The 13,304-nt window shown below is 29.6% G+C and overlaps 1 protein-coding gene across 3 annotated transcripts; it reads right to left on the bottom strand.

The window, feature by feature from the left end:
- Positions 1-3,302: 3,302 nt before the first annotated feature.
- LOC126838034 (medium-chain acyl-CoA ligase ACSF2, mitochondrial-like) lies at positions 3,303-12,864 on the bottom strand. 3 transcript variants are annotated; one of them, XM_050572119.1, is made up of 13 exons: positions 12,717-12,864; positions 6,780-6,972; positions 6,532-6,660; positions 6,212-6,435; positions 6,034-6,136; positions 5,849-5,947; positions 5,231-5,385; positions 4,862-5,036; positions 4,679-4,786; positions 4,451-4,599; positions 4,232-4,373; positions 3,545-3,655; positions 3,303-3,475 (listed from the first exon to the last, which is right to left on the bottom strand). In XM_050572119.1, the coding sequence occupies exons 2-13, from the start codon at positions 6,954-6,956 to the stop codon at positions 3,344-3,346; spliced, it is 1,704 nt and encodes a 567-aa protein (XP_050428076.1). In that variant the 5' UTR covers positions 6,957-6,972; positions 12,717-12,864; the 3' UTR covers positions 3,303-3,343. The 3 variants fall into 3 exon arrangements, with proteins under 3 accessions (XP_050428076.1, XP_050428075.1, XP_050428077.1); XM_050572118.1 differs by lacking the exon at positions 12,717-12,864 and adding an exon at positions 9,706-9,848; XM_050572120.1 differs by lacking the exon at positions 12,717-12,864 and adding an exon at positions 7,738-7,874.
- Between the last annotated feature and the right edge of the window lie 440 nt (positions 12,865-13,304).

Here is a 13,304-nt window from a genome sequence, read left to right as displayed (position 1 = left end):
TTAAGCAGTAGCCATTTAACTTAACACTACTCTCTCTGTATATTAGTTTCAATAGTCTCACTGCCTATTGTCAAGTGTTGTGAATTATAGAAAACGCTATAAATATTAATGTACAAATTAGTTATTTGATTTTTACCACATTAGTATTTCAGCAACGTTTACTGCACAGGTTTTACCTCATGCACTTTTCTTAACAATTGATAAAAACTATAATATTTTAATTTACAAAATAACTTGACAATTGATAACGCATAATAATATTTTAAATATATCTTACTCATTTTTGAATTATTTATTTCACAGGTTAGATTAGCAGTAAGTTTGATTATTGAATCTATAGTAGATAATTTAAAAAATATGTATAAAAACAGTCAAAACTTTAAAAAAAACTATTTTTTTTGTAAAACCAAAAACGGTACTGACTCGTTATGAAAACAATCATCTTGTATTTCGCTGTAAAATAAAAGCGAATTATTAAATTTTTTTCTTCAAATTTTCATGATTGGTTATTGTGAAAACAAAATAATTACTAAGTAGATCATCTACTGCCGAAACGTTTGCAATAACAAATAATATTAAAAAATAGAAAGGTTTCATTTTTACCTGCCAATAATAATAAACATAAAAACAATTTACATTAGTCACAGTTGCCTCTGGTCATTCCAGAAGGTTTTGGTTTTTCGAGGCGTTTTTTATATGATAAATATATTATATTATTTTTTTCATTATAATATTAAGTATTAATTTGTCCTGGCCCGCTAAAGAAAGCTGTATTTCACTAAAGATTTCAATTTTTATTATGGATTGTTATTAAAGTTAGCTTTTAAGAAGACAGAAAAATTATACACTTAATTTTAAAGCGTCTAAACTTGACTACCCACAATGCTTCTTACTAGATGTTTTTAAAGTAAAAACTATTCTAGTTATATTCTTGTTTTAGTGGAAAGAGGGGATAACGTTTTAGATATAATGTCCTATCAGTTTAAAAAAAAAAAACATTTAAAAAAATGATAATACTTTCAAGAAAAATATCAGCCGTTCGATTAGCTTGTTTAACTAACTGTGCTGATGTGTATTTTTTTATTTACACCATTTAAGACTGTTTAAGGGTTTTAAAAGATGAAACTCTATTCTTTGGACGAAGCCTTAGGTTTTCAGAGCTTTTCAAAGGCGAATTCAGCAAGGTCAACAACAGAACAGACAGGTTTAGAAATCCTAGATTTGTTTATTATGGAATTTTAAATTATTAAATGTCAAACCGATTGATGATTCGGCCCAATTAATTAGAACGGTTTGGTAGAAATATACTGACTTATATTCTTCAACCGATTGAACTGGAAAACAGTAATCAACTTGATAAGCTTTTTAAGCTAAAGGTTTTGAAAATGTGGCCTTCTTGCGACTTGTAGATAGACTTATGTTTTGACCGAAAAATCTGAATCCAAATAGGCTTTTTTTACATAGTGTATCTATTTAAGTTTAACTACGCAGCTGGTTGGTTTTTTTTTTTAAATATTTTATCGAGTACATACAGAGTTAGATCCGACGCAGAGTTTAACGCTATATTCTTTTTAGTTATAGGTTTTACAATCACACACACATAATATATCTAATGTTTACATTAGAGAATTGAATTTACACGACCCAACTATTAACCATGCCAACTTTTTCGGAACGAACACCCCTTAAATATATAAATAAAAATTATCAGAAAGTACACAATAGTATTTTGTTTGAAAATGTTATCGAGATTTTTTTATTAAAATATAACAATTTTAAATTAACATGTATGTTTTATGAAATATTTATCCCTGATAGAATGTACTATTATTTGAATATTGGTAAAAAAAAATTATTTAATGACCTAATAATTTTAATCAGTTTTTACAAGTATTCAGCTAACATTTTTCATTCTAGTTAAAATTGCTGTAGTGTTCCAAAGCCAATACGGTTTGTATCGTTTTAATCTTGTAAACAAAAAAAGACAAAATACATAACTGTTAGCATCACACACATTTGTTTTAAGTCTTTACGTTGAGAGAACAGTTGTATTTTACAAAAACAATTTTTATAGTTTTACTAGTTTTTATTTTTTGTGGAAAACAAGTTGTTTTTTGGCTATATCTTAATTTGTGTTTCCAAACGTTTGTATTTGCATGCATATTGGTACCATATTATTGCCAATATGAATAGCGAGTACATTTTTTTTTTTTATAAACCAATAATAATACTTAAACAAATGTTATTTTCACCTACGTATGTCTTGTGTTCTAGTCAACACATGTTTAATTATTGTGTTCATATTTGTCAATCTCTTAATATATTAATATAATTCCTCATAGTTTTTTAATTGTACAAAAATTGTAGAAAAAACTTATGTTTAATATGTAATAGAAAAGTATAAAATATAATAAAAACCTGGTAAAAAAAAATACATAAACACCCTTTAAACTAACGTTAAACCACGGCTGAGGTTTGCCATAAAATTACAGCCGTGGATTAAGTGATGATAAACCCGTTTAGACATCATACATCATAACTATTGTATTGTATAAACTTCTTTGAATTGTATAAACTTATACTGTTGGAAATTGATTACAGGCACAGTCAGGTGGAAATAGAGCTTTGAAATGTATTCCATCGCGTGTTCCACCAATGTTAATGTATTATTAATACCTGTTTGACACTCAGAAGTTAAGTCAGACATGTTATTTCACGCCCTTTTTACTTGATGATAATGGTCGTTACATAATATTATAATATCCGGGTAATTATGTCCACCGCAGGACATTGACATCAAATGTAACTCATTTTAAAATACACAAGTCTTACCGCCTTTATGGGCCACTATAATAATAATTAATGTAGAATTATTATTATGTTTATTTAAATAAAACTGTCAATCGCAGTAAATAAAACCATATTTTTGTACCAGAAGTACACTTGGCTCATGACGAGAGTATGGTAATGTATTTTGGAAAACATGGCTAATCGGTAAGATTTGGCTATAAAAAATATGGAGTCTAAACGCGAAGGATGGACATTTAGTTAATTTTGATTTATATCAAGGAAAAAATGCGAAATCAATAATACGGATTATGAGCAATTATTTGGAAAAGCTAGCTAGTCCATTGTTATTATGTTATTAGATGAAATGACTTTTGTATTTGAGGTGGATGGATAACGCTGTTGCTACCATGATTTCTTCTTCACGCGGCAACATCAAATTTCTCAAAATATAAGTACACAACTTTTTTTTTTTTTTTGAAATTATAATAATAATAAAGCACCCAAAACACCAATTATTAGAGAGAAAAAAAATCCAAAATAATAAAAAATTGTTTCATTTCAGGTACATTTCAGAAATCCTTTGTACGGCCATTTCTCTCAACTTGAACTTCTGCGCTTTACCTGATCCTGTTTTCGGGAATGATTTTTCGACGATTATGTGTTTAGGGATTTTCAGTTGAGATATCTAATGAATGAAAACGGGTATTAATAAAATACAATTTAACAACACGGTTAACAATATCATCAGACCGACCTTTCCTTTGGCGTATAGTTTTATGTCTTCTTCTTTGACTGTCATTCCATCCTTTAAGATTATACTGGCGCATATTTCTTCACCCACACTGTCGTCCGGTATGCCATAAACCTAAGAAATTTGTTTAAAAAACAGCTTGAGTAAACATTTGTAATTATAATTGATAAAATTCAAATCATGTATGTTTATTTACTTTAAAAAAATAACAAAGACTATCATTAATAGTGTAAATCAATTTAGTTTATTTATGTTATATATATATATATATATATATATATATATATAATTGGACAGACTATTAGAATCAAATGTAGCTATGGAAGAGTTAAATATGACTTTTTTTAAGTTTTTTTGATTTTCAAACGTTTTGATTCAAGTAGTATAATTAAGTCCACGCCAAAAGGCGTCAACCTCACTTTTCACTTCTTCCAAATGCTGTGCCTTGTCGCTGAGAACATTATTCTTACATCACTGTTATTATTTTTTTTTTTTAAAGCTTTTATTCCCAGTTATGTTATATATTATATTTACAGCACTCTCAGAGAACAATTGCTTGAACTTAAACAGTTACTGGTGGCACCTAGTTGACCTTTGAGTATGTATAGCCTTATAACATTAATATTAATGCCAGATTTCAGTCAAGTGAATAAACTTTGTACATTTTAAACAATAGGTATATCATGTCACCTCAGCTTGGGTAATTGCCGGGTGAGTTTCCAAAAAATATTCAATTTCTTTTGGGAATATATTTTCACCGCCGCGAATGATGATTTCTTTTACGCGCCCTGCAAGATTTCCGTATCCATCCTCGTACAAAACAAACTGGTCTCTTTTGGGGAAAAAACAAAACGAATTTATATGTAAAGTATGCTTGAACTTTGGTCTAATATACAGTGTTCAACTTACCCCGTGTGTAACCATCCGGATGAATCTATGGTTTCCTTCGTTTTTTCCGGGTCGTTATAATAACCTGTCATGTTGACGTATCCGCGAATCAATAACTCTCCGGGTGTTCCAAATGGGACCATGTGCCCTTTACTGTCGACCACTTTAGCCTGAATAGGTTTGAAAACACAGATAAACATTAAAGGGAAATTATGAAATTTAGGAGACCGGTATGTATGTATCGCTAACCTCCACGTGATCGTGTATAAATCCAACAGTGTTCAACAATTTATCTTCAGAGTCGTGTGAGAAATTTTGAAACGTGCAGGGACTAGTTTCCGTCATTCCATATACGGGCTAAAGATAATGCAACAAACATAATGTATTTGGAAAATTTTAAAAGAAAAACGATAAAAATTATTCAACAATAACCATCAGCTTTGCTCGAGGGAACTGAAGTTTAAATTTCTTCATCAAATCAGGCGAACACGGAGCACCGCCGGTAATAGCAAGTCGCAGGTCATTTTCTTTCTGGGCCTCTGCGAGGGTTTCGAAATACAAACTAACATCAACAAACAGAAACGGTGTTCCAAAAAATACTGTTGCCCTATTAATGAACATATAAAACAAATTGGATGTTTAAAGCAAACTTGTCAATTAGTGCAAGCATTCGGGAATCAAAAGGAATAAGACTGAATTTGTAAAATTAGGTTAAGTTACAGCAGCTATGTAAGCTAATAACTAAAATTTTATATTCTAAATTTCTTTCTAAACTAATCAATGTGCATCGTTGTAATTTACTTGTTAATTATTATGGCGTCAACTGTAGATTTTAAATCGTAATTTGCAGAAGGTAAGATGCATGTAGATTTGGAAACCATAGCTCCAAGTACCCCAACTGATAGTCCAACGGCATGAAATAATGGCATGGTACAACAGAACTTGTGCACCGTATTCTGGTGGTAAATCAAATTAAAAAAAAATTCTAGATCATTTTTCCAATTTATGTAAAACATTGTATCATTAATATATTTTTAGCCTTACGTCACAGGCATAATTTAACAACATGATTATTGGTTATAATACAATACAATAGAATAAGATCTTGTTTTATTCCCTCGCTTTCTCTTCTTCTAGTCAAAGTATTGTACAACACCATACGAGTAACACTACTGTGTACAAACCCTTACCCTAAGGACCATTTCCATTTCGGCCTGCACCTACCTTCCCTCATATCCTTCCTCTAGATATCTAATCTCTTAACTATATTTCTAAAGTCCTATCCGTTTTCTCGTTTCTCTTTTTACACATTTACATATTTTGCGACGTGACGCATATGATGGAATAAGTCCCAGGTAAAAAAAACTAATCCATGTCAGACAAATTTTACTACTGCTATTGTGGTGAATATGAACAAACCTGATCGTCGAGAATTCCCAGACGTTTCATTACGTTCCGTGCATTGTTTAAAAGACCAAAATGATTTAGTAACACCGCTTTTGGCTTACCGGTAGTACCCTGGAAACATGAAGTTTGGTTAAGTTAAGAAATGACAGCGTGGGTCTAAAAGATGGTTAGGTTTGATGACTATTGTCAATTGCTACCGAAGTAAATGGTATGTTGCATCCTTCGTCGGGCTGCACGTTAGGAACTTCATATTCTTTACCGGCTCCGAGGTCTAAGAAAGATTGTAAATTGTATGCACCCCTAAAAAATTACACATTCATTTGGACTTCTTAAACACAACGTCAGTGTGTGATTCGGGGTAAACGTTTTACAAACCTCATGGTGTTTTCCGTATTAAAAACGACCGTCTCGAGTGTGGGCAATTGTTTAGACACGACACGAGTGTTCGGTGGACGGTTCCAAATGTCCGGATCAATCGTTTCAATGATAGCCGGATAATTTTGCGTATTAAACGATTCAAAAGTCAGTAGACATTTCACTCCAACCAACTGCAGACTGTGTTGCAGTTCGTCACTTTGATAAGCAGGATTTATATTAACCTAAACGATAACACACGTCGATCAAGTGTTGGCATATTGTAGAACCCTACAGAGTCGTCAACTGCCTGCTCAAAAGTCATTAAAATATTTTCTCACCAAAACTAAACCCAAACGAGCCGCAGCTATGATAACGGATACATAAAGTGCACAATTGGGCATCCACACTGCTATGCGGTCTCCATAGTTCAGTCCAATCGCACTAAAACTCCGGCACAGCTTCTCTACCTAAACGCCAATAGTTGTTCAATAATTTAAAGTTATTTTAACTCTTAGTAAATACAAAAAAAAAAAAAACAAAAATTTTGAATCTATATATAAAGGCATACTCAAATATACTTGCTAACCTCTGCGTGCATGTCGGCGTATGTGAGTGTTTTGTTCTCGTGTCGGCTAATTAAATACTCGCGATCCGGTGCTTCTTTGACTACATCTTCAAATACTTTTCCAATGGTTTGTGGTAACAGAGGGTCGTTCGAAGCTCCATGAAAGTAACTGAGTTTGGACCAGTGTTGACTTTTCATCTTCGGAAATTGTAATCTGAAAATCCATCAATGTAATATCAAATAAAATATGTTTTTTTTTGCTTAAGGAAAAGGATCCTTAAGGATGTTAGTTCCTATTATACATCAAATAGATTTCCATCGAAACCTCAAAAACGATCATATCAATCAGTTCTGTAACCTAACCTAACCTAACCTAGCCTTGATTTAAATTTATATGTCTTAAGATAATTGCAATGTTTAATGTTCTTTTTGAACACATTTTTGTTTATGCTATTTTACATTATACTACAAATTACTAAATATTTTTCTTTTTTATTATTTTTTAGAGCATTATCAACTTTTTAAACTTAAATGGAAACATATTATTTAACGTTTGAAATTATTCTTACTAATTATTCTAACTATACAATATTTGAATTTCAAAAGTTGCTGCAGCTCTGGAAGAAAATTAAAATATAAGACTTTTTTTCATAGTATAGCACAGAAACCTCCTAATGTTATTTTCGATACTTAAGTATAAATTTACAGTATATGCCTAATAACTATAAACTAATAATCGATAAAAATGGCCAAAATATACAATTGTAAGTTTTTATATTTTGTGTTTGGACATTAACTATCCAATAGTCATTGAAAAAAGGCTACTAAAATTCGTAAACATTTGTAAAACCATTTAGTCAATCCAATTTAAACGGTTACTTTTCATTTCTCTAAAGACGTTTGTGTGTAATGTAGGTTAATGGTTAATATTATCTTATTGTAGTGTAATAAATTGTCTCAAAATTGAGTATATACTTACAATTTTTTATTTTTAAAAACCGGTAAACCTCTAAACGTTCTGATATAAAGTAATTGAAAATTCAAATTTACATGTACATTTAGAAAACTTAACTAAATAACAGTTTAAATATTTTTTTTTTAATACAGGCGTTGTACGCTATTGATGGTACAACACGTTCTAGTTTAGTCATCATTTTGACTCACACTACTGTGGAAATAAACTAGCGCTCATCTCTCCAAGGTAATATTTCATAAAACCGGTTTTGAAAAGTAGCTTTTGATATTATAAATTACAATAATGTTGTAAAACCATCACGGACTGCAATATTATTACTAGCTATGTTTTAGTTAATAAAATATTAAAAACATTTTCATGTCTCGTTAAGCTATTATCTAAGGTGGCTAGTATATTAAAACATATCAAGTTTCTGGATAATATTTTAATGTTTTCATAATGTCTGGCCTAAACAAATTCATAGAGAATTTGGGCCTTTAAACTATTTTTTGAATTCATTATTTAGTTCTATTTTGAACGTTGAACGAACAACATATCTCTGTCCTGGCGAGTTCTTGTTGAATTCATAATTTTTAAGTACAAAATTACGATTAAGATAATATATTTCTTAAGTTTTATACGAACTGTACTTTTATTGCATGCAAACAATACAATCGATGACGATTAATATGAATTACAAATTAGTTGAAATTAGTTTATGAACGTTTTTTTTAACCACAAATACATTAATTGATCGCAATTAATTTTGGTATTGTTTCTTTTATTATACATTTATCAAACAAATATATTATTGTTTATATGAGCGTGTTTCGGCTTATTAATAAAAAAAAAGCCAGTACAGTGTAATCGTGGCATAGAAGGAACGGGGAGATCACAGGTCTACGCTCTACAGGAATTATTATAACAAAGTGATCAAATCTCTTTTCAATAAACGGTTCGATGCGAATCTGTGGATAGTAGGTTTAAACCAGTACAGTCCAAACCAAGCACAATGTGCTAATAATAATAGAAATATTGTTTTATTTTTACACAAAATTATATTAACTATTATTTGAACATTGTTGTCGTGTTCTCCGTTTTTCGACTTTTCACATTTAAAATGTTTTTATGGAGATCCCAATTTGAACTATACCTATTTTTTTGTAAAATTAGCTTTCTAAAAAAAAATATTTAAAAAATTCTCAAATTTTGCGCAACGTGAAAAAAACTACTCTTTAGATTATAAATTTAATTTTAATGACTTCTTGATAAGCGAAAAAAAATTCAATATTTTTCCAGAATGCTGAGACAATTTTACATAATAATCGGATTTTTAACGGTTATTTTTGATAGCTGAAGACACTATAAAAAATATAAAAAAATAAGTGTTTAGGAAAAAAAATCAATATACGTTTTACTATGGCCAAAATAGTCGAAAAAAAATTGAGAACACTCTTATTATTGTAATAGACATCCGGTGTAATTTTCAAAAAAAATTGGCGTTTCAACCCATAGAATTTTTACTAAAGGGGCCTCACCACTGTGACTTAAAAGGGGTGTTGTATAGGCAACTTTTCACTATAACTTAACATTGAGCTAAAATGTTTATATTAACATATATATTACCATAGAAAAAAAGGATCTATTATGATATTTAATTTTTTTTCAACTTTTATAACGCTTACAGTATCTGTTTTTGTAAAAAAACAATTCATTCCACTTAAAACGTACTGTTCCTAAGAATACTTCGATTAAAATTTAAAAAAAAATATTTGAACTCTTCACAACACTTAAAAGTATTGACCTAGGCATAATTTTTCAATTATTATTGGTTAATACTTAATTAATTGAATTCACTTTGAAATATTAATTTTTTTATGTTTTTAAAACAATTTTACAGCTATATTAAAAACGAAAATTAAAAATGTACTTCGGCATGACATCAATAATATATTGGAAAATCGAAATCTGTTTTCAAAAATTCAAACTTACCTAATATAATCTGTAAATATGCGTATAGTCTTTGAATAACAAAGAAAATAATGCAACGCTCATATATGGTCTGTTAACAACTAACGAAAAAGTCCACTTTCGATGTACGATTGTCGATTACCATCAGCATTTGGCACGACAAATACATATATAATAACGGCATAACGCTGCTTCTGGGAAGTAGTATTGCTTATCCTTATTTCAATGGTTTTGTTCGACGTCAATGAACTATAAATTGTCGTTATCTTTTTACATTGCAATCGGGGGCATTCGGTAATCGCTAATGAGCTAGTATAATTAATGTATAATTAATGTATATTGTATGTACAAGTTGATGTATTTAAGATAAGACACTAAATATCTCTTAAGACAATTGCAACTTAAATAGAAACATATTATTTAACGTTTGAAATTTAGAACGTTGTGTGGTATAACATATACCACACATTGTTCTTAATTTCAAAATGTTCAGCTAATTATTCTTTATTCAAAAGTCAATTGAACTATTTAAACTAATCTATTTTAACTATTAAACTATATGTTTAAATTTCAAAATTCGGTGCAGCTCTGGGAGAAAATTAAAAAATAAAAATGTAAATATTGTAAAACAGCATAAACTTAAGTATCTCGAAAAAAAACCAAAGTACAAAATTAAAATTTTTCAACAGAAAAAAGTGTCTTAATCATGACTCTTAATTGTACTATTTTTTTTTTTTTTAGAAAGGATTGCTTTTATATTGTACAGGTTTTTTAGGAGAGGGACGATGAGGTGGACTTAATAAACATCTGTTACTGCAAACTTTGCACTGTTCATTAGTATTGTAATCGCAAAAAAACCTTTTTCATTCATATCTTAATTCGATAATGTAGTGCTCGTTTATGATTTTTACACGGCCAGCCATGACCAGTCATGCCGGTTTGACCTAATTCTGTAGTATTCCATTTCTTTTTACCAACAGTACCCGACCGAGGGACCTGCAATATTGCTTAGTTGCAAATTCGTGATCCATACTTACCGACCTTCGGACTTTTTACATTCTATGGCACAGAAACCTCCTAATGTTACTTTCGATACTTAAGTATAAATTTACAGTATATGCCTAATATACTAATAATCGATAAAAATTACCAAAATATACAATTGTGAGTTTTAATATTTTGTATTTGGACATTAACTATCCAATAGTCGTTGAAAAAAGGCTACTAAAATTCGTAAAAAGTTGTAAAACCATTTAGTCCAATTTAAACGGTTACTTTTCATTTCTCTAAAGACATTTGTGCGTAATGTACATTAATGATTGATATTATGTTAATGTAGTGTAATAAATTGTCTCAAAACAATGCACTTACAAATTTTTGATTTTTCAAAACCGGTAAACCTCTAAACGCTCTCTGATAATATAAAATAATTGAAAATTCAAATTCACCTGTACATATAATAATTGTCAACAGTTCTACTACCTACTTTAGAAAACTTAACTAAATAACAGTTCAATTATTTTTTATTCATACAGGCGGTGTACGCTATTGATGGTACGACACGTTCTAAATTAGTCATTATTTCTACTGTTTCTGGATAATATTTTAATGTTTTCATAATGTCTGGCCTAAAAAAATTCATAGAGAATTTGGGCCTTTAAACTATTTTTTGAATTCATTATTTAGTTCTATTTTGAACGTTGAACGTACAACATATCTCTTATTAGATAACAGCGTACTGCTTTTTCGGTAACACTTCTTTCGGTTATAGTCCACTGATATTAGTAAAAATAAAGGTCAAACTACGGAATAATTCAAACAAAAGGTGTTATTGGTTTTTTAGATATACTTTGGTGTCCTGAATAATGTCTCAAAAGTCCCCTACTCAGGAGTGTACGCATAACAATTGGCAACACTGTAAAGATGCTACAAAATGGTTATTCGTGATTTTCTCGGTTCCTATTGATTTTACGACAAAAATACATCTAATCAAAAAGAAAGATGAGATAGTTTTACATAAAAAAGGTTTCATAAGTTTTTTCATTTGGAGCAATATGTTTCATGATTAACTTCAATCGAAATTTATAAAAATAAAAAAATAAAAAATTTACCCAAAAAAAACGTCCTAGGTCCACCACAAAGTGAGTCCTTGTTGAATTCATAATTTTTATGTTCAAAATTACGATTAAGATAATACATTTCTTAAGTTTTATACGAACTGTACTTTTATTGCATGCAAAAAATACAATCGATGACGATTAATATGAATTTCAAATTAGTTGAAATTAGTTTATGAACGTTTTTTTTAACCACAAATACATTAATTGAATTTACTTTGAAATATTAATTTTTTTTATGTTTTTAAAACAATTTTACAACTATATTAAAAACGAAAATTAAAAATGTACTTCGGTCATGACATCAATAAAGTATTGACAAGTCGATTCACCACTGTGATTTAAAAGGTGTTTTTCACTAAAACTTAACATTGAGCAAATATGTTTAAACATATATATTACCATAGAAAAAAAGGGATTTATTATGATATTTAATTTTTTTTTTCAACTTTTATAACGCATACAGTATCTGTTTTTGTAAAAAACAATTCATTCCACTTCAAACGTACTGTTCCTAAGAATACTCGGATTTAAGTTTAAAAAAAAATATTTGAACTCTTCACAATGTTTAAAAGTATTGACCTAGGCATAATTTTTCATTTATTATTGGTTAATACTTAATTAATTATTTTACTTTGAAAAATTAATTTTTTCTATGTTTTTAAAACAATCTTACAACTATATTAAAAATGTACTTCGGTCATGACATCAATAATATATTGGAAAATCGATATCTGTTCTCAAAATTATTGTCGGATTACGCGTTGCTGAGTTCTGATTGTGAATTAGAATGAGTTGTTTTCGACCAAAAATACTACAGGTACTGGGTAGAGTCGTAGAGAGGCCTCTTTAGAATATTAATACTATATTTGCCCAAAAATAATTAAGTTATAACGCAATTTAAATCAAACTTACCCAATATAATCTGTAAATATGCGTATACGGTATAGTCTGTGAGTAATAAAAAAAATAATGCAACGCTCATATAAAGTCGGTAACAACTAACGAAAAAGTCCACTTTCGATGTAAGATTGTCGATAATTCATCAGCATTCGGCACGACAAATACATATATAATAACGGCATAACGCTGCTTCTGGAAAGTAATATTGCTTATCTTTATTTCAATGGTTTTGTTTGACGTCAATGAATCATAAAATGTCGGTATCTTTTTACATTGCAATCGGGCACTCGGTATTACCCAGAGCCCTAGTATAATGTATATTGTATATTTACTATAATATAGTTGACAATAATATTGTAAACATATTTTAATCAACTCTGTTCTGTACACAACACACAACATGTACCAAAATCCAAAATATTTATTGGCTACCACGCGGCCATAGACTACGGCGCCACTGCAGCACAGTATAAACTATAAACCAGCAGTAAGGAATTTGTAAACGTGAGCAAATAAGAGAGGTCCAATGTGTTCCAGAGAAAAATACAAATATCGATCAAATCATTTCACCTAATGACAATTATGTGCTTGAAAACTGTT

This window comes from Adelges cooleyi, unplaced genomic scaffold, assembly GCF_023614345.1.
Source record: "Adelges cooleyi isolate 19-005CV unplaced genomic scaffold, UGA_ACOO_1.1 ACOO_flye_CR_arks_rails_tigmint_CR_PRNA_30, whole genome shotgun sequence".
Lineage (NCBI taxonomy): Eukaryota > Metazoa > Arthropoda > Insecta > Hemiptera > Adelgidae > Adelges > Adelges cooleyi.
Note: the sequence above shows the minus strand (reverse complement) of the source record. Positions and strands in the feature narration are given on the sequence as shown.

Bases quoted from the DNA above. Each gene is read 5' to 3' on its own strand.
- LOC126838034 (XM_050572119.1), bottom strand. From the start codon at position 6,956: ATGAAAAGTCAACACTGGTCCAAACTCAGTTACTTTCATGGAGCTTCG. The intron at 5,948-6,033 runs GTAGCAATTGAC...TCATGTTTCCAG, and splicing joins GCAACATACCATTTACTTCG to GGTACTACCGGTAAGCCAAA. The intron at 5,037-5,230 runs GTAAATTACAAC...GTTCATTAATAG, and splicing joins GACGCCATAATAATTAACAA to GGCAACAGTATTTTTTGGAA.